The following is a 21,833-nucleotide window of genomic DNA, read 5'->3' on the forward strand; positions in this document are numbered from 1 at the left end:
TGCCCTGCCCTGCGTGGTTACCATAGTAACACAGCCCACTCTTCAGAGAAGACTTTCAACAAACAGCAGCAGGTACTGTTATTTATTTGAACTTTGGTAGCATTTCTCTAGTTTAAGTCACTATTAACAGTTTATGGGCAACGATTTTCTGTCTTGACCCAAATACGAAGACACAGCGCACGTTCTGTAGAGACAACGCAGTCTAAATTAACAATAACGTTGGGTTAGCTCACTGTTCTAAGCTAGCAATAGCTATATATCATTCAGAGCTGCCAAGCTAACTTCATCCAGTAAACAGGACGACATGTCCCTCTGGCTGCCATGTATGAATAAATAAATACAGAAAACGACTATTTCTGCATTCATTTAATTCATTTCTATTTTTATTATTTACTCCTTTGCTTGCACTGGCATTTGCCTGTTTATGTCCATGTATGTTCCCTGTATGTCCTTGTCGATTTGTTGTACTATTTGATTGAGTAAAGTGTTAAAGACTCGTAAGTATCTAAAATTCTTTGCAGGCATGAGTGCAGATGCAGTTTTGTCTCTTCAAAGCCAATCCACCATCGTTGACTATAGTGTCCCTGTGGAGCACCTGGACTATAATTACATTGAAAAATGCAAAAATGTGAAATACCTGGAGAAGATTCTGAAAGTGCTGAGGTAAAATCCATATGAGCTCGAGGTGTGAAAAGAAAGTATATGATTGTCAAGTTTTCTACTATTATTTGTGTTTGTTAGCTATTCTCCATACGATAATTGTTCACTATCACATAGATTATATATCAATCAAATATACAACTTACAACTTTTTAAAGGGTTAGGCACAACCTAAGTAAATATCTGATACAAAGTTTGATACACTTGACATTATTAGAATTTCAGAAAACATTGTTTTACTTTGTGTAAAGGTCTGGTCACGAGGGCATTTATCCTCACCTGATTGAGTTCTGTGAGAGTCACTTGGAGAAACTGCACCCTAGGAGCCCAGCCCTCAGGAAGGAAAACTTAGTCGCAACAGCAGCCAGCCTCTCAAAAGACGAGTGGAGCCTAATTGCTGAGGAGTTGAAGGTATGAGATGTGAGGTAGTGTATTTTATTTATTTATTGATTGATTTTTACTAGATTTTGTTTTTACAGACATGGCAAGAAGAAACCAAAAAGACTGAAACTTCACTGAAACAACAGACAGTGTTTGATGATCTAGTGAAGGAAAATATTCCACCAATAAGAGGTTCTCATTGCTCCATTCTACTTACTAAGGTAACAGTTGTTGTCACCAATGTACATAACTATGAACATGTATGCATACAAAAAACTGTTCGATGAAATGTTATGTCATCACAGACTTTAAATGCAGAGGAAAAGAAGAATCCTACAAAAAGCACTCCTCCACGTGATTATCGAGAATGGGACAAGTGAGTCATTTTGTCTCTACACTCTGTTACAGCAGCTGCAGCCACTATACACAAAAGGTTCCCAAGAGTTTTACTTTGTAAGATTAGGTGTTGATGATGTTTTAATCATTTTTGCAGATTATCAAATAGCCAAATATAGTTTGTTCTTTTTCCAGCTTTGATGTGGAAAGAGAATGTGAAAGGATTGATGGGAATGTGGTCAACAACAACAATCCTCCAGCCATTATAACCAAAGGACATTCTAAACTCAAGACAAAAGTGGATGCATCATGTAATGTATTTTGTAGAACATCATATTTATTTTGTGGTCATTGCAAAGCATTGTGTATACTTCAGTTGTGTGGGTATGTATGTGAAATGTGTGGTCTCTTCCAAAACTGTCCGTCCAGTTCTGACCCAACAGGAGAAGCTCCTCCTGGCAAATCGTGAAAAGGACAAAGGCAACGAAGCTTTCAGAGTTAAAGATTATGTGGAGGCAGTTGTGTACTATTCCAGGTCAGATTACTTTTACAACATCATTTATTATTGAAAGTGTTTCACGTCTCTGAGGTGGGATTGATAATTTTGCCTGGCATTTAATCACAATGACTTCTATTTTCAATGAAAGTGTGATGTTTTCCATCAACTGTACCTCCAAGTGTTTGTCCATTGTAAAGAAAGGTCTGTTTTATTCGTGGCCTTCCATGATAGGAGCCTTTCCATTTTACCAACTGTGGCTGCATACAACAACAAAGCCCAGGCCGAGATCAATCTCAAGCACTGGTACGATGCAATGTCCGACTGCCAGCGTGTTCTGGAGCTGGAACCAGGCAATGTGAAAGGTGCTTTTCGTTGTTTACTGAACTTCAACTGGAATAGCCTATTACAGTGCTTGCAAACAGACCTACTATCATGTAAAATGTTATGTTGTTTGATGTGCTATAATTATAACTTTAAACACAGCAGCATACAAGAACTTAAGTGTGTGTAAAGTATGAATGTGTGTATTTTTTATGAACAGCCCTGCTACGTCGTGCCGCTGTGCACAAGCACATGGGTCAATTTGAATTGGCTGTTGAAGACCTGAGGATAGTCCTTATGGAGGAGCCTCACAATGTAACAGCCAAAGTAAGTCAGCGAAGTAGTTAGTTAGTTATTACCTACCAGGAGCCCTTTGTCCACTAGATGTCACTGTAGTTGTGTGAGGTCAGGGAATTATATTCAGTGCATCATTCGCACTCTGTTACTGCTGTAAATAGAGAATGACATCAATGATTTCAATAGTCAATATATAATATATATGATTGTGGTATCAATGCATGTATAACCATTGCTGACTTTTACTTAACTGAACTGGGTTGGTGTTCTGCTGTTGATGAATTCTAATATTTGTGTATTATTTGTGGTACAGAAACTTCTTTCTGAAACTGAGAAGCTGAAGGAAAGTCAACCAGAGCAACAGAGAAAAGGCAAAAAAATCCTCATCCAAGAGGAAGAAGATGCATATGACAACAGCAACGATGATACAAAAGCAGAAGGTATGTTATTTTTACTGACTCTATATAATAAATATATATATCCTTGATTTACACACAGACAAAACTCTATAAACAAGCAGGTGACAATTCATAATTCCCTGAATCCATCCAGAAATCTGTTTCTATCCAATCTATTTAATTAAATTAGGGGATTGTTCCCTATTTTAGCATTTTTGCTGCTGTGAAGCCATAAATTGATTGTTGAATGATAATCACTCCTTCATACACCAGTTATTGCTGGCACACTTAAATTAACAACCAAAGAACCAAATTATTTAAATCAATATGCCTGTGGTGGGAAAAATGACTTAATTTGCGTAGTCATCCAGTTGAGTCTGACCAATGCATCTATCAGCCAATAAGTGGCATTGTAATTGTATTACAGAGATGCAAAAGATATGTTTAACATAATTTGGATAGACATCATTATATAGGCAGAGCTGACAATAAAATGCCCCACTCAAAACCTGTACTGTAAAGCAATTTGAGTGGTCATCAAGACCAAAAAAGTGTTATATAAATACAGACCGGCTACCACTTAGATTATGTCTTATTCATAATTCTTTAATGATCAAATTTAAATGATTTTAAAAATGTTTGGTTCATTTGTTAAAAAAAGTATCAGCTGACTAAAACCCCTGAAGAGCCTGAATAGAATTGGAATAGCCCTCGAACCACTTACGCTCTATAGAAAACGTGTCGCTATTTTCTGCTGTGCCGCAGAGAGAGGAAACTCTCCTCTGCATAACGTGACATACTATGCATGCGTGTTATCCACCCTGCCCCCACCCACCACTTTGGTCATTCACTGTCAAGAGTGGCTGCTTCCTGGAACTCCCTCTTTGAAGTGGCTGTGTCTTGTGTGTCCAACCCTCCCCCACTGTGATGTAACCACTGACTCCTTCCGGTGGGTGTGCCCACCCCTCTTCTCTCTGCCTCTCCCTCCTCTCCTCTCTCTTCCAGCTTTTCTGGTTGAACCCAGCCAGCCTGTGGGAGGGGAGAGCTCAGCTTCTCCTGCCGAGAGGGGAGACATGGGTAACGCTCAAAAGAAGCCCCACAGCAGAGGTGACGGGGGTCCACACAGTGAGTCCAGCAACTCTCACACAGGACACCGGAGGAGCAAAGGAGGCAGCTCAGACAAGTACAAAGTCACACAGGAGTCCAAGGAAAAGGTAGCCAATGGAACAGGCAAGAGGGGCTCGACAGCTTCAGTCCAGACTGACCCGAGCAGCAGCGGGAAGGGGACTCCAGTTGGAGGAACTGCAAGGGAAACTATCAACCTAGATGCCCCGTGTGGAGCCCTGCCCCCACCCCTGTCCCGGCTAAAAAACGAAGGAAACCTGCTGTTTAAAAATGGACAGTTTTCCGATGCACTGGATAAATACTCACAAGCCATCCAGGGCTATTCGGATTCAGGTAGGTTTGAGGAGTTGTTTATGGTGATGCTTTTCTTGTCGTTATAGTCTAAAGTGACTGTTAATTCAGTTATGTAGTGAGCAAATCAATGTATGGTTGCTGTATGACACCATAGAAAAGATAACTATGTGCCTCAATGTCATTAACATATAATGTTTACACAGTGATATAAACATTCTGACACAAACAGCCTAAATATAACTGACTGATGTTTGATCACCAGTGTCAGCCATATTTGAATAAATGTTGCTTCATGGTTTTAGTCAATCAAAGCTCTTGAGATGGTTTACTGTAACTGGTGAGTGCTACTGTAAGTCAAAGGTTTTGCATGACCTTGCCACTAGAATACTAGTGATTTCATTTACATTTTGTTCCTTTTAATCACACTCCAGTATATATTTTGTCAAAAACGAAAACACACATCAAAATGTACTTTCTTGTGAATACCTAAAAAACCGAAACAATATCTTCCACCACCCTTGCATACATACAGTAATGAAATGGTTAAATGATTTCAAAAAGAGCTAAACAAGTTAAAAGGCTGTTTGTTGATGTATGTAGTGACTGTCCCTAAAGTGATGCGTCACAGTGTGTCTGTTGTGTTGCATATGGACAGTGTTTCTGTTTTAGCCTCAGCCTGGTGCTAAGCCTCTCAGCTCAGCTCAGCCGGTCCAGGTCACATGACTGCTCACCACTCACTGTGAAATTGAATCTGTGGGACCACAGCCATAATTCTTACTGAGAGCGAGAGAGTGGTCGATGGAGGCAGAGAAACTGCTGGTCGTCAGGCCTGACACAACATCAAACATACTTTCTCTGTGATCCACCATAATACACTCATTGCCAACTGTGAAAGAGGATGGTTAAGTGATTGGACATAAACATTATCCAAGGTCCATCATCTGACTGATGTATTGCAGGCTACGTGTAGTGCAGATTACAGCTCAGGATAGTGAAGAAGTTACACTCTGGCAACCCTGTTAAACCCACTGAACATGCACATAGACTGTTAAAAGAAACTTAAATGTAAACATCAAATGTTTGGGTATGTATTTGGATGGCCTAGTTAATAACTTTAACACACTGTGTTATAATAACATAACTGTGTAAGTGTAAGCATTTGCAGAGACATCACTGTCATCATTCCCACACTGTCATCATCCATGTTCTGATTTCATGTGGGATGCTCTGATGACATAGTTCGTAAAGATTAGAGAAGAATGTTACTCAGACCTTAGTGAGGGGCTATCTGATTTGCCCATGTTAGTAATGACACAAATAAATGAATAAGGTGAGTAGAGAGAAAAGCAAATATGCTGTGAGAGCAAGTTGTTAAGGAAAACATCTGTAAACTTGTTAGACAACCTTTTCATTGGACTTCACTGACTGTTTGGTTTTTCATCTTGTCAGTCCTGGAAACAAATGAGAAATTTTGTCTAGGAACATGTGCTCATAATTATACATCTCTCAAAGGCGTATGAGGGTGTAGGAGCAGAAGAAAAGATAGACATCCTAGTTACTCAGACAGGAAGATTGGTGAAACTTAGGAATTTCTGCATCGTAAATGTGTGAATACAACTTTAGGTTATTGTCTTATTATTAAGGAGTTTTGAAAAGTTACACTTCCCACAAATGCGTTCTTTATTCCATCAATACAGGATCACAAATACACACCTAGCACAAGATTTTCACAATTTAAAATAAACCTAAGCAGAATTCCCATGTTTCAACAGTTCCTCGGTTAGTGATAAATTAACTGATTCAGCCAACAACCCGAACATTATAAAAAAATAATAAGACATATGCAGGCATTTTACAGCCACAGGCAGTCAAGAGATTCTTTGAAGCCTAGTAGAATTTATGACACATATATCCAGAGGGAAACTATGAAATGTGTTTTCTAAGTATGATATATTTGTGATGATATTTCTCTCCCTGTGCAGGGATTGACAGTCCAGAGGATCTATCTATTCTGTATTCTAACAGAGCAGCTTGTTACTTGAAAGATGGCAACAGTCAGGAATGCATACAGGACTGCACAAGGTGAGATCATTTGTTATTTTGTTTCGTAAAACAAGTGGGAAGTAATGTCTGCTGTGGGTCACTGAGTCTTACCCGAAAATCAAACAGCCCTATCATTTTGTAGAAGATCACTATCATGTTATGAGGAGATTTGCAACTGGTTGGGTTGTGAGGGATTTCCGTTTCGGAAGCGGTTCTATGAGCAGAAATCACAGGTTTACTTGAGGGAACCTCTCTCTTGAAAGCCTAAATACTTAGTATGTTTGCTTTGAATTCAATTTCTAATGAAAAAATAAAGGAAAACCAATGTGTGACAGTTTACTTACAGATACAACTGTACAACTGTACACCTATATCAACTTTAGGTATATATGTATAGGTATATATTTACTTACACAGAAGAATATATCCATTTGAATATCTCAGATTCACATATATTGACAGTACTACCAGACATCAGCATCTATAACCGAAGCTGCAGACTTGATCCTTTACTTCTATCTCATCCCATCTATTAATACCAACCAGAGCTCTGGAGCTGCAGCCATTCTTCCTAAAGCCCCTCCTCCGCCGGGCCATGGCTTATGAGTCCTTGGAGCGCTACCGAAAGGCCTATGTGGATTACAAGACTGTCCTGCAGATAGACATCAGTGTGCAGGCAGCACACGACAGCGCCAACAGGTATTAGCCTTCACCTCTTGACTGAGCTGAGAGGCCGCAGAGGACAGGAAGACATGAGCACTGAAACACAGACCTGAATGAGTTTTAACATTCATATTCACATTTCTGACTGGTCTGGATAGCAACACAAAGCCAGCCTTTGTCTGTAGGTTATATTGAAATGTCAGCCACTCTAATGATTGTGAGTACCATGTTTTTTGTACAGAGAAAGAGAGCAAAGACCAAAGTGTCCTTACTATCCATTATTTTGTTGAATATTTTCTTCTAATGTTTTAATTTAGAGAATGGACTGTACCTTAACCACAAGACTAAATCAAACCAAATCAAATGAACAAACACATACACTCTAATTACTGGCAAATGGCTTTAGCTTGTGTTCAACAGTCCCAGCTAGAGGCTAAATGTGGCTCGGCATGTGTTCTCTGTTATGCAGTGCAGAAACTCACCTGGCCGCTTTGTGTTCAGGAGAACCAGAGGGTCAAAGCTATAATACATGTCCATGTACTTTATCTGTAAACTGAACAAAGTTGGTTTTAGTTCCATATACATTTCATGCTTATTTTCTCTGAGCCATTCCAATATCCTGTTCATATGGGACTGTCCAGTGTCCAGTGTAAAATCCAAGTAGCAACTTACTGATCTGGCACCTCCTCCAGGATCACCAGGCTACTAATTGATCAGGACGGTCCAGAGTGGAGAGAGAAACTTTCGGAGATTCCCCTGGTGCCTCTGTCGGCTCAGCACCACCGCAGAGAGGAGCCACCCAGTGCAGAGGTCCTCCAGGCACGGGCAGAAAAGGCTGCCAGGGACACAGGTTTGTGTTTTTAGAAGAAAAATCATAAAACATGCTCTGGATAATATTCACAGCAACACAGGATCACACTTATTGGTGTAAACTAGGAGTAGTCGTGACTGTCACATGCTGACAGTGAGCCTCTCATGTAAATCCTTCACTCTGATCTTAAAGTAACCTCTGGATCAGTAAATACAAGTGTGACACAAGGACCAGGTAGCCCTGTGCCTTCTGGGGCCCATGTTTATTTCTGAGTTGAGAAATGCACAGTGTGAAAAACATTTTAATGAGAGCACTATTTAAAAGCTTGGGCCCATTCATCCATTAGCTACAGCTGCTTATTCCTCAAGGATCACACAGTGTCTAATCCCAGGTGACACTGGGCGAGAGGCAGGCTACACCCTGTACAGGTCAATAACAGTGCTGTCACATTGAGACACATTCACTGGCAGTGGAGAGTTGCCAGTTAAACTAACCTACATGTCTTTGCACTGTGGGAGGAAACATGTAGCACTGTCACCTGACATAGAAACACAGACTTTAAGCCTGTGAGTCTTCTCTCTGTTTCAGTAATTAAACAGTCATGTGTATACTATATGTAATATACTATATGTAGTACATATATATATACTCAGATTTATTCTTGATATTAGTAAGCAATATTACAAAGTGAAGATTTACATGCATTTATTCTTTATATTTTCCAAAATATAAAGCCCTTTTTAGATGGCATAACACACTGGTTCATAAAATCCCACAGTAAAGTGATGAATGAAAGTTGTGTACACATAAAGGCATCGGTAATTATCTGGTAATACAAGATATAACAGTGTAGTGCTCACAGGGTCAGTTTTCTACGTTGGGTTATTTCAAACCTTTACTTAAGTTACATTTTCAATGTCGACTCTTTACTTTGAGAAGGGTATTCTTACATATTTTTTACTCAACTAAAGGATCAAGATATTTCTTCTTCCACTGCTCACATCAACATAGAGGAACTGAAAAGAATAAGCTGATGCGCTCTGTTCCTGTTTCTCTGTCACACCCCATGAGATACTATGGAGGAGAGGGAGGCTAAAGGCCTAACTTTTATATAAGTGGACGTGTTACCTCTGTTCACTGACCATGCAGTTTCTTTATTCCCAAGGCCATGTTGCAGCTATTATTTTGAAACTCTAATGAAAGAATGGAGCTGCTGGCACAGTTTTTCTCCCTGAAGACACTGAAGGCAGCAGATTGATTGCTGACTTAACTCATTCCTCATGTCCAGCCAGCACAACATTGATTTGTTTAAACCTTCAAGCTCTGTAGCACAGAGGACTGACGCATAGCCTTACGTTAGGTTTTGTAAGAAATTCAATTTAAATCTAAGTGTCAATGTGGGTTCATGGCTTCACCAGAAAGGAGAGTTGAACTGGTCTGAATAAGCAGTGGTAAGTAATCACCCCTTGACTTTGTCTTCCAGAGAGGAAAGCAGAAGTTCGTTTCACAGTGTTGAAGCAAGAAGGGAATGATTTTGTGAAGAAGGGCCAATACCAGGACGCACTTGGAAAGTACAGTGAATGCCTTAAACTTAAGCCAGAGGAGTGTGCAGTCTACACCAACAGGTTTGAATCTTCACTCTCATGGACACTGCTGTGGTCCTTTCACTTTCTGTTCCTCTCGGTTTTGTGATACTCTACATTCTCATGGTGTATTTCATCATCAAGCAGGAATGTTACAAAACACCTGGAAAAATTAAGTCATTGGTTTGGCATGGTGCATTCAGCACTGCCATGAATCCCAACCAGTCATCAGTCTGCCACTGGCTGTAAATCCAGATCTATTGTTGGTAAGAGTAGAACAGTCAGGGCTCAGGAAGCAGCTGCCTGCTTCAGCTCTTTGTTTATCACAACTTCTCCTAAAGCCAATACCAAACGTATTGTCTAACAGAAAGCATGGTGCATGCGGGAGGCAGGTCTCACTTCATTCTTTTCACACACTCAACTTAATCAGGCATAGATTGTTGATCATATCACAGAGGAAACTGTGACGTTGATGAAAAATGTCCTATTGTGTGTTCGTGTTTGCGTGTGTGTGTGTTGGGCTTTGTTAGCCACACCAGAGAAAACACACATATATTACTTCTACTACACAGCTGCTGAGACCCGAGAACAATATATAATATGTATAGTATACATTTCGTCTCTTGCATCGTGTATTTTTATATGAAATGAATTCATTTAATCTGAGTAACAACTGATGAGTCACAGACAAATTGTATTAATTGTGTGTGTGTGTGTGTGTGTGTTTGTGTGTGTGTGTAGAGCCCTGTGCTACTTGAAGCTGGAGAGGTTTACTGAAGCCAAGCAGGACTGTGACGCAGCACTGAAACTAGAGCCGACCAATAAGAAAGCCTTCTACAGAAGAGCCCTGGCCAATAAAGGCCTTAAGGTGAACAGATTGAACAAAGCTGTCTTATTAATGACAAATGTCATAAGGTGATGTGTTCATTTAAAAGGGGGGGTCAGAGGGAAATCCATTAATTTAAATTTTAAAAAAGTGTGAAAAAGATAATTAATTGAACTTGTTAAAATCCTTAAAATAATGAAACCCGCTTGAAACTATTGGTTTCATGTGTAAAGCTATATTTTGTCTCTGCATCAAACAGGACTACCTGGCATGCACCTGTGACTTGCAGGAGGTGCTGCAGCAGGACCCCAACCTGCAGGAGGCTGAGAAGGAGCTGGAGGAAGTCACAGTCCTGCTCAGACAGAGTCTGGCCCTCGACTCACAAGCCAAGTCCAGAAAGACTGTCCCCATTACAGAGGTATACACACATGTACTGTGGATGCCTAATTTAACCAGGGTACAGTGTTTACATGGAAAGAGCATATCCTTTTTCCCCCTCTGCTGGATTTGTTTACCAGTGGGGCGGCACGGTTGTGCCCTCCAGGTACTCTGACTTCCTCCCTCAGTCCTAGGACAGGTTAGGTTAACCGGTTAACTCTAAATAAATTGTAAATATAAGTGTATATTATAAGAATGGTTGTTTGTCTCTATGTGGCGGCCTGTTCAGTTCCCCACCTCTCTCCAAATATGAGGCTACATATCGATAGACAGAGCCTGACTCAGGTTGTCGATCAGTGCTCGGCTGTATGGGTTTTATGGTCCAGTGTAGTGGCCATTGTATGAACTACAGAACACATGCATCCACTGCAAAACGATTTCCTACATGTTACACAGACTTAGAATGTCCTATTTGAGTTCTTACTCTTTCAACCGTTACAGCCTTTATGTTAACACTAAATTCAACTATTACCTACAACCCACTGCAAATCAACACCTGACATGGCAGCTTTTAGCCACTCGCAGCCTTTCACTGGTTCATTTATGTTCATTCATACAGCCCCTCCAGAGAATGTCCAGAGGATCTCCAGAGTTCAGTGCATGTCTGAAAGCAGCTTTAGGATCATAGTTAGGATTTTCTAAGCACATAGAGAAACTTTAATGGAGTCTCCTCACTCTCATCACCCTCCACTAATGATTGTGTAGAAAATATATCAAGTCCAGACAAGCCTGCACACTACCTGCCCCGAAGTAAAGAGCAGATATCCAAAGTAAAGGAGCAACACACAGTGTTCTATATCACAGCTGTATTTGTTGGAGCCATAGACGTGATGCACATGCACCAACTCCTAGACACCGAACACTGAGCAGGATTCCAAAGTTTTGTCTCATTTGTTTCACCTCCACACCAGAGAAAGACCAGATTACATCACAGATTGGATCATGGTGGCCCAACTGAATAATTTATAAAAAAGGAAGTGAATTCTGTAGTATTTTTTTGTAATTCTGTAAATTACGTGTTGGGATCATACCTGGAATCTTTGTTTTCATGTCTGTCATTGTCTTTATGTGTGCACTGCATGCACACAAAGGCAGCACTGTCTTTCTACCTCAAAGCTTAAAACTTCTCCACAACTGAAGTCCTTCTTTTGTAAATCACCTGTGTTGATCTTCCTCAGGTTGAAGGTGATGAGGAGGTGACAGCCATTCCTACCTCGGAGAGCAGCTGCAGAGGAGAAGACATCACCATCAACATTCATCCAACAAACGTCTACGAGTTCGGCCAGGCTCTGAATGCAGCTCGCTGTAGCAGAAATACTGCAGCCTGTGCTGACCTGCTGGCCTCCACAGTTCCGCAGATGCTTCCACAGTACCTGAGCACCCAGCTGGACGGACCCACCATCACCTTCATCGTACAGGTGCTGGACTCCCACCTCCTGGAGAAAGACCCCAATCTGGTCTTCCAACACCTCAACCATCTGCACACAACGGACAGGTTCTCGGTAAGAGAGGTTTTCTCTTCATTGGAACACGCTTTTTGGACTCAGAAAAATGTACAATCTAAAAATGTATTTTCTATTGCTGCACAGTGACTATTACCTTTTTATAAATTTACAGTATTTCGTGAGTAATCTGTCCACATTGTTTCCAGCAACTGACGTTTTTGTGATAAATGATGATGTGCTGTTTCTGCAGATTGTGCTGATGCTGCTGGAGACGGATGAACGTCACCACATCACCCATCTGTTCGAGCATCTGTCGGCTATCGAGAGCACAGAGTTCACTAAGAACGATGTTCAGAACTTAGCCAACAAATATATCTGACCCTCCTGCCCCTGCTGCATGAGCTGCTGCACCACTACAACTCTATGATCTATGCAAACCACTGCACAAGAACTGAGTAAACAAAGGCAGGAAGCTGTAGAATGTTTCCCCAGAGCAATTCAATGGCACTGGGTCACATTCACTCCACTGATCTGTACTGTAAATGATCACCATATGTTTAAATGACAGGATAAGGAATTGTTCTCTCTGGAAACATTTTGCTATGCAGATTTACTTTTGTACCACCACTTATGACTCGCATTGTACCACAGGCAGACATCAGGATACTATGGACCTTTGACTTAGGGTCCAATGTACAAAGTTATGTAACGCTACAAGCTGTAGCTTTTGCTCAGGACAAGCTCATATTCGCAGAACTGTGCTTAGCTGTGAGCTGGTCCTTGAACCCTGTCAGTCTTCTGATTTGATAACTGAGCTGCTGCCACTAACCTAGATCAGAAAGTTTCAGAAATACCAAGCAAATGAACAAGTGAGGTCATTTGCTACTGAGGTGGTTAAGTAGATGTTCTACGCAGAAGGACAAAACCTTAAGATAGAGAAATTTGATTTTGACCATATGTATTGTATTTTCTTTGAGGAAGAAATAGTCTTACTGCTGTTCTGCGCCGTATGGTAACAGTATCTCTGACAGGTACCTACTGACAGCACTGTGTGAGCAAATACAGTTTGTAACCTTACATGACCCAGAGGCTCTTTGGTTTATTCAGCTATGCCTTCAGCATCTCTGGGCTCTGATGTAAAATTTCATTTAAAAGACGACGACAGTCATTCATGCTGTTTGTTACCAAATTAGCCTGCCAGGCAATGCATATCTGCACACTCATTTTCACAGCAGTTCAGCCATGCAGAAGTGCACACACTGGAGAGAAGCAGCATCTTAATGAGATGCGTGCCTTGGATTTCACACTGTGGGTTGCTTACATTTTAGTGAGTGTGCAAATATTCCCTATAAGAGATGTCATTCAGTAAGTTATCAAATGGATTTGCATCAGAAATTATTCATATTTACTAACATGAATGCATTTGTTTAAAATGTGTCATTTGCTCTTTTTAAGCCACTCTTCTTTCTATCCATGTTAATAACTGTTCAATATTTGAGTCATACAAAATTGTTGACTGCCTAAGTTTTGTTTTCGATTGTTTATCTGCTCTACATTATTGTACCAAATTTATTTCATGCTGATAAGTCAGCGGGCAACAGGCAATAATTACACATTCCACTTTCTCCTCATTGTGGTTTTAAATTATATTTTAGTAGTGATGTAAAAATGTGTACAATATTAACAGAGGGCTATTCAATAAACTGGAAACAGATTTTCTTCCTTATGCCGAGTTCAAATATTTGAAAGTTATAACCATTAAAGATGGAATACCTTAAATATGTGAAGCATTGTATTAACCTGAAAAACAGAGGACAACACATCATATATCATATTTTATTTTTCTGATATGCATTTACACGCATATAGTAAAGCAAATTACCAAACAAATATACAATTACCTTAAGCCATTCTGCACAAATTACAAATTATATCTGGCACTGGTGTTCAAATTAGAATGAAGAACAGGTTTTTGTTTCGGTGAAGAATGATAAACAGATAATGTTTTTGTATGGATTCAGGGAGGACTGCAGATTGTAGCCTTATCCACCCAACCAAATTGAGGGCTCAATCAGTAACAGCCTAGAGTCAAAATACCATTCAGGCTGCTTTTACCTACCTGGTAGAGGTTCACCTGATCCGACTCAGTGGCCTCAATAGAGCCGACCACTGAGCTGTAAAGACAGGCATCAGCAAAACACTCTGTAAGAGGGAAAAGTGCTGGAAACCGATTTTGACTTCAAGTCTGCTCAGCAGCACCGATTGCCAACAAGAATCACAGGAAAATCAGTAGGAGAAGGTAACCCAAAACAAAACTATGTATCCCTATCAACCTTGTGCATTGCAGAATATCAATGTAATAAGAAATAGAGTAAACAGTGCAGGTGCCTTTGGCTGTTGTGCAGCCTCAGTTATTTGCGTAGCATTAGTGAAGCGTGTATGAAACAGCGTTCTGCATGTCGGTATAATCCTGGGTCTTGTCTTCATTCATCTCCTGGTGTAAAAGGATGCACCACACTGTGTACAGCTGACAAGTCAAAGGTATGAGATTTAACAAGAGCCTGAGTGCTGTCTTTGGTAGGCAATTGAAAAGTTTTCATTTACCATGTCTACCACAGTATGTTCTGTATGTAAATGCATAACCCCTACACAGATAGACATTCTGTAACCTACAATAAGTTGCTGTTTGGAGTCTTGAAGACACAGTGGAGAGAGAGACACAAACAACACAAACAACTTCTTAAAGGCACCATGAGTTTACAAAGAAAGATATCGAAGCTCTCTCTTACTCAGTGAGGCGAGACCATCAGCTTGAATAAATCACCTTTGAAAAGTAAAAAAAATCATAATTTTGAAGAACTGACCAACCCATTGGTTAATGTTAATATAATATCTGGACAACTGTGGCCTTCCAGAGACCTTCTCTCAAATCAACGCTCACCCCCCAAACCTATCATCAAAAGCTTTTCACAGAACTAAACAAAGCCTGAGCTCCCAGAGTCTTCTTAGCACTAAAAGCACATATAAGGGTTTTCAGGCTACAGGTCAAAACTCAGTGGATACCAGGCTGCCAAGCACCACTTCCCACAAAGGGTCTACAGCCATCTGTGCATACATCTAAAGATACCATTGGATGTGTTACAGGTCCGTTTTAGTGCTAAACTGTTTAACAATGTTGAGCTCAGTCATTATAATTATACATCCAGGTGAGAAAGAAACTCTAATAATAAATACAGACAGGAGCACAAAGGCTCCTCTGCGACTTATACATTTTTGAAAGAAAAAAAAAAGAGGAACTAGTGAGTCACATTGCCTGGTCCCTGTTGTTGTCAACCTCAAGAACTGAAACATTAAGATTACTGCATGGTGTTGCATCTGCATTAAAAAGCCAGAATCAAATAGTAGCAAAACTGGCACCGTGGTTTTATCATAACCTACACAGATCTAAATGAGTGTGCTGTCTTCTGTTACAAGTGGCTAGAAGGTGAACTGTCAGAAATGTGTCAGCAGTCTGCAGGCCACACAGGGAGAAACACCAGCATTCACAACCTTAACTATTCTCACATGGCTGCACTTTGGTAACCTTTTAATACTTCCAGCGAGCCTTTCAACACTCAGTGGGCACAGAGTTCTATTTTACTAAAACGTTTTTCATGAAGGACACAAATCCCCAAATAGCATGTTCCCTTTACAAGGGAGTACCAGAAAATGCAGGCTAAAGTGTAAGCTGATTGTTAATTTAGTGGAGGACAGGATGTTGAATAAAAACAGCATCTGTGCAGCACTTAAGGTATTGAGATTTTAGATTTCAGTCTGTATACAGGAGTTCTTGGGCTGCTGCTGGATTTGTTGCGGTCGGTGGTGGTTGTTGTTGGTTTCTTTAAGCTGCTCTCCAGTTTTGCTGTCCAGCTCAGCCTGACACACCAGGTTGACATTCTCTTCTGTGATGAAGCAGAGGGGCGAGAGCTCTGTGCCCTGGCCCAGGGAAGAGGAGGTGGATGTGGGGGAATGGGGTGTGATCACAGCTCCTTGTTCCTGGGACGAGAACGATGAAGAAGTGGGGCAGGTTTCCAGACGGTCATTCTCCACCTCAGGTAAGGGGCTGACGGTGGCAAAGCGCATGTTGTAGTCGCCTCCACCGGAGCCATGGCTACAGGACGTCTTCATGCTTTCCAGATCGGAGCAACTGAACTCAGAGAAGTGGCTGGAGTGGGAGTCAGCCACCGAGGGCAGGCTGCCGCTCAGTGAAGGAGAATCGAACTCGGAGGAGTTGGTGCTGCGCTGCTCCAGCAGCTGAGCATCCATGTCCTCCCGCGTCTCGTTGATCTTTGTGCCTCCGCAGCCTTTCTTGCGTAGCTTGCCTTTACTCTTTTTTCCCCCGCAGCTGGTGGAGGAGCAGCAAGAGGCCTCTTTGGCCCACTTGGTAGAGGTTCCTTTGCCTTCTGAGGAGGTGCAGCCGTTAGAAGGGCAGGTCCAGCCACAGCGGCCAACGTGGCTACCGTCATCTATACTGCTGCTGCCGCTGTGGTGCCGTCGTTTGCTAGGTTTGGATTCAATGTCAACCTGGACCTCCATACTGTTCCCATCTCTGGAAGAGTACAGAGACAAAAAGTAAGCTATTAAAAAAAAATGTATGTACAGTCTGTAGGTTTGTACGTGAGAGTGTACATCTTTGTACATGTCACATGATTAAGCAATAAGCCTCAGAAAGCTGTAATACTTCTCAAGTCTGCAACTGCTGACATTTGCCAACATGCCTAATACTAAATACTTGCTTAGTAAATAACAAATGTTGGTCTATTCAATTAATGTTTTTTGTTAAAATAACAATCACAGAAAAGAGAACACTATTCAAACACTCTGTGGCAGAGCAGGGACAGGAGCTATGTTAAAAACCCTGATCCTTCAATAGTGAAAACATTGGGTTCAATCTGGCACTCTTTATAGAAAACAATGGAAATTACACTATTGCACCACATTATAATAACATCATGTTTGAACATCTGCAATCTGTTTTATAATAAAGATTTCTGGGAGGACTCCAGCTACACAGAACAACATCAGTGCTGCCAATGAACAGACTCTGATTTATCCCAATAAAAAGTTAATCATGCTCACCTGTCTAGGGGCATGTAGGCGTTAAGAATGGATCCAGCCATTGCTTTGGTGCTAGCATTGTCACTGATTGTACCCAGGCTGACGGTGCCAGATTCACCGCTGAGACTACAGCGTTCCTTCTGCACATCAGCCTGCACCTCCAGCCTGACAACATGTGAGGGGGGAGATAAGACGACACAAGAAAGCACCACAAGGTCCAAGGTTGCATTAACGTGTGTGTGTTTCTGTTTCAGCACCTGTTCAGGTAGTTGACCATGGCACTGCCTGAGAGGCTGCCAGTGATGCTGGCTCCAGCCAAGGCCATGGTGGAGGCCGTCTCACTCAGGTTGTCCCTGATGGCGCCCAGACGGTCCATGTGGCTGCCACTGGCACTCAGGCTGCCCGTCAACCCCCCAACACTGCCCTCACCTATACTGGGGTTGTTCCTTGTGTCTGCCACGGATGTAGTGTCTACAGAGACGATACCATCATGAAATAACATTAAAAATAGACAAAAAAGGGATAAAACTGTCTGAAAAATTCTGGACTTGAGGCTTTTTCTCCAAGCAGTTGTTGTAACAGAAGATGCACACATTTCTTTAGATTTTCAGTTTTGTTAAAAATTATTTGTTAAACCTGCACTAGATTACATTTAAATCAGGACTCTGTAATGAGCAAAAAACAAACTGTGATGTTTGCTGACTTGGGCATCATCACAAAAGGTGGATTTTGGATGCGAGTGTGGTCAGGGGTCTGTGGGGGCCCCTAAAACTTACCAGTGGCAGCTGCCCCACTGCCAACATTCATGTCATTTTCATCATCAAACTCTATGCGAACTCCTTTGCCATTCCCAGCTGAGACGCCACAACCTCCGCTACGGCACAGAGAGATGGGCACCACACCATAGACATACGCAAGCATGATTGGAACGCCGATGCCTGAAGGGTGAAAAAGAGACAGGGAAAGGTTAGACCATTCTTCCACTGGACCATCCTTATGCGCAACTCTCGAGACATCCAATTGACTTTGGAAACAAACTTTTGCATAATGTGAACACCAAAGGCAAACAAGGTTATGTCAATGAAGATCTCCAGGCGTGCAGAGAGTTACAGCAGGGCAGAGACACACAAGAGACACAGGAAGGAGCTCGGCGGTATTAGAGAACAAACTGACCGACAGTGACTGCAGCTACCACTGGTGACACAATGACGGAGAGCGTCACCCCACCAGCAATCACCAGGTTCCTCTTGTGGTTGGAAATATCTTTGCCTTCGTAGCGGTTATGGATCTGATAGAGAAAAGGGAACAAACAGGTTCTCACAGCAAGGACTCAAACAAACGGTCTTCATTTAAACATCACATAAGAAGAACACTAAGGTTCTTCCTTTTCCCACCTGTTTGCCTACTTGTCTTTTGCTGGGAAGTGTGATGCTTTACTTACCTCCCAAAAAGACTACTTGTTGCTATTATCATACATCAGTCAACTTATAAGGGACAACGTAAACCTACTACAAGACTTAAGAGTATGAGGCTGTGACTGAGGGGGGTAGAGCAGTTGTCCTCCAACCAGAATGTCAGTGGCTCAAATTCCAGCCCATGCCGAAGTGTCCTTGGGCAAGATGCTGAGCCCCAAAAATGGCCTAAATGTAATTGTAAGTCACTTTGGATAAAAGCATCAGCTAAATGACATGTAATGTAATGTAATATGACCATACAGCAAGAAATTGGCCCTGGTTTTGGTGTAAACAGATTCAATACCACGTCTGGGCAGCTACATTTGTTCAGTGCATTAAATGCAGGTGATTCATAATCAGATGGTTCAGATGTGTCAGGTGATCACAACTGGATTTGCTCTGGATTAGTCAAAGGAAAAAGTTGGTTGATTCTGCTTTCTTCTTCGCAGGCGAAGGAGGGGAATTCTGCAGTCCGAGTCTGAATGCGTTCATTTTATTGCAATGTCAAACTGTAATTACAGACCTAAACTGATGTGTGATACAACATAAGTGTGTAGACAGACGCAAAGGTTGGAAATGTCCTAAGCCAGCTTTCATAGTCTGAGAAACAGACGAAAGTCGCTTTCTATATAACTGGTTAGTTAATGATTTATATGTAGTACTTGTTTCTGGTCATGTTTATTACCATAACTGACAACGGTGATATGTACGATGTTATGCAACACCATAGAGTATATTTACCACTAAAAATATATTGCTGGAATTCTGTGTAAGAAGGTGAATTCCACAACAAGGGAACTATTCAAATGATTAAAATGAAACATTGAGAATGAAGCCCAATGTTTTATAATAATCCATCCAGCTCAATACAGTCAAGTGTTAGAGCTGTAAATCTTAGCAGCGACCGAATGAGTCAATGTTCAATCATGTAGTAAGAATTACAAGCAGTGGAACTTGAATATACTAATACAAACACTGTGCCTATCGAGCCTCACCTTCCTTCCCACATAAACAGGGATGCCGATAATCATGGCGGGAATAGCTATGCCGGCTATGAGTGCGATGCCGACAGGGGCCCCCACAAGTGTTCCCAGTTGCCACAGGATCTTCTTCTTCCTGCTCCATGGCTTCTTTCCCCAGAAAGTACAGCCTGATGGACTGAAAGAGAAAAAGAAAAATGTATATTAGTCAGCCATAGATTAGTGTAATGGCACTTCAGCTTTTACATTTCCTATCACACAACTGAATGAAAAAACATTTTCCAGATGTTGACTTAAGATCTTCACTGTGCTGACTTGCTTTTGATTGATTTAATATATTTTATTGTTATTTAGCCAGACAGCTAAACAGTTTGAAGAGTAATAATCACTTGAAAAGATCTTGTAAACTGCCACAAATAAAAGTGACACACAATCTCACAAAACCAAAATAGTACGTAGTTTAGTTCTTATTGGCCTGGACATAATTTGAATGACTGTTATGATTGGCTTATGATATTATGTTGGACATTGTACATTGATGTGTACTTAAAAGGGATATTTCACCAAAAAATGGTGTAAATGACCTCGTTTCGAATTGAATATGAATGTTGAGGCTTGAAGACACTTGGATAACACCACACGAGCAGTATGGAGGCATGTTGTGTTTGTTTCTGTTTTATTACGCCTGAAGAGGGCTCATTGGATTCTGCTGCAACAAAGTTTACCCCTGAAACTCCAGAAGTGTTTTGTGGACTCAAACACTTCATCCACCCCTCCATCGGCATAGTCGTGAGTAGATAATGAGTGACTTATAATTTTTCGATGAACTATCCCTTTAAGAAAGCGATGCGTTTGTGTGGATTTACTGACCTCAAGTAGTGCAGGTCTGAGATTTCCTTCATACAGAGCCAACAGAACTCACAGCCGCAGACGGCGCAGGTCATGTGGTTACAGCTTCCATCATTCATCTTGATGATGTAAGCAGCACAACGCGGACATGGCTTGATGTCATCAGCTGAGAGACAGAGAATGAATGTTCATAGGGTTCAAGGTTTTTGTATGTATGTGTGTGTGCACTTGCATGCGTAGGCAGCTAACCTGCAGCTCCGCTCTCTTGACTATAGCTGAGGGAGGATGAGCGGACGGTCCTCAGGCGCAGGCTTTGCGCTCTCTGCTGCCGTGCTGCATCACAGGTTTGGTTGGGATGCCACAGCTGCTTACAGTGGTAACAGAACTCAGTACCACAGCCCTCCCTGCCGCACGTGATCTTAGGACAGCTGGCACAGCCGAAGGCTATCACTGCATATCTAGTAGAGGACAAACAAATCATATAAATACCCACACGCATTATTTTATCAAATGTTTTTCAACTTCTTTCAGTTATTCAATGGTTTGCTTCCAGTTTTCAAAAGAACAAGATCCTTTAAAAGGGGACCTCAGATTTAAAATTAAAAAAGCTTTGCTCCATCTTCACTGACACCAAACTTTCTGTTCAAGATGACTCCCACAGAGCTGATACTCGGAACAACTCAGTCCGTCTCTCACGCCCTGTTCAGACCTGGTTTAAACATCCATCTCAAATGATCCAATCACAAGTGGACAGCTCTAAGTGCAGGTGTGAACGGACCCAAGTGAGTAAAAACTTACTTCATTGTAAAGCGAGATTCACAACATTGATGCAAACAGCATCATTTGCGAACAGAACATAGTGTGAGGAATGAGATCCAGTCACAAGTGGTCATAGGAGACACATGCAGGGAGGTATTCCAATAGCAGGTGTGAAGTGACGTACTTGTGATCGGATCGCTCAGGATTCATGTCAATACCAGGTACGAAGACTACGACCCAGTGGGTGATGCTTCTGCAGATTCGTCATCCTTGGAAGAAGAAGGACAAGACCACGGCGACACCACCACCACCGGACTCGTGGAAAGAGAGACCTTCCCGTCAAGAAACGGGGAAATAACATGGTCCTCGAGGGCGTATGGCCGAGAGGAGGGCCGCTGCTCCTCCTCCTCTGCTGCGGCTCAAAGCAGGGTCCCCCCGGGCCACACGATCCACGCGACGTCCCGCACCGGTGACCTAGCCTCGACGTTCCGCCTGTTCATCACGCCGACGGTAGAGAACATCATCCTGGAGATGACGAATCGGGAGGGTCGTCGAAAATACGGCGACGAATGGA

General features: G+C 41.8%; 2 protein-coding genes across 3 annotated transcripts in view; one reads left to right on the forward strand and one right to left on the reverse strand.

Annotated features, from left to right (window-relative positions):
• LOC117776526 (sperm-associated antigen 1-like) lies at positions 1–15,394 on the forward strand. 2 transcript variants are annotated; one of them, XM_034610498.1, is made up of 19 exons: positions 1–72; positions 522–663; positions 912–1,071; positions 1,140–1,262; positions 1,347–1,417; positions 1,573–1,688; positions 1,807–1,912; positions 2,108–2,238; positions 2,418–2,524; positions 2,808–2,934; positions 3,898–4,350; positions 6,294–6,393; positions 6,901–7,053; positions 7,710–7,867; positions 9,312–9,453; positions 10,153–10,279; positions 10,497–10,655; positions 11,854–12,177; positions 12,371–15,394. In XM_034610498.1, the coding sequence occupies exons 2-19, from the start codon at positions 524–526 to the stop codon at positions 12,497–12,499; spliced, it is 2,826 nt and encodes a 941-aa protein (XP_034466389.1). In that variant the 5' UTR covers positions 1–72; positions 522–523; the 3' UTR covers positions 12,500–15,394. The 2 variants fall into 2 exon arrangements, with proteins under 2 accessions (XP_034466389.1, XP_034466390.1); XM_034610499.1 differs by having other exon boundaries at positions 3,898–4,312; positions 6,295–6,393.
• Positions 13,943–21,833, reverse strand: part of LOC117776528 (E3 ubiquitin-protein ligase RNF19A-like) — a 26,747-nt gene continuing 18,856 nt past the window's right edge. Inside the window, exons 3-10 of the mRNA XM_034610500.1 lie at positions 20,750–20,958; positions 20,522–20,666; positions 19,667–19,829; positions 18,391–18,505; positions 17,994–18,155; positions 17,475–17,688; positions 17,239–17,382; positions 13,943–16,708 (exon numbers count right to left, since the gene is read on the reverse strand). Of these exons, the coding sequence (XP_034466391.1) occupies positions 15,922–16,708; positions 17,239–17,382; positions 17,475–17,688; positions 17,994–18,155; positions 18,391–18,505; positions 19,667–19,829; positions 20,522–20,666; positions 20,750–20,958 (1,939 nt within the window). The 3' untranslated portion in view covers positions 13,943–15,921. The remainder of the gene's footprint in view (positions 16,709–17,238; positions 17,383–17,474; positions 17,689–17,993; positions 18,156–18,390; positions 18,506–19,666; positions 19,830–20,521; positions 20,667–20,749; positions 20,959–21,833) is intronic.

The sequence above is a fragment of the Hippoglossus hippoglossus genome, chromosome 16 (genome assembly GCF_009819705.1).
Source record: "Hippoglossus hippoglossus isolate fHipHip1 chromosome 16, fHipHip1.pri, whole genome shotgun sequence".
In the NCBI taxonomy this organism is placed as follows: Eukaryota; Metazoa; Chordata; class Actinopteri; order Pleuronectiformes; family Pleuronectidae; genus Hippoglossus; species Hippoglossus hippoglossus.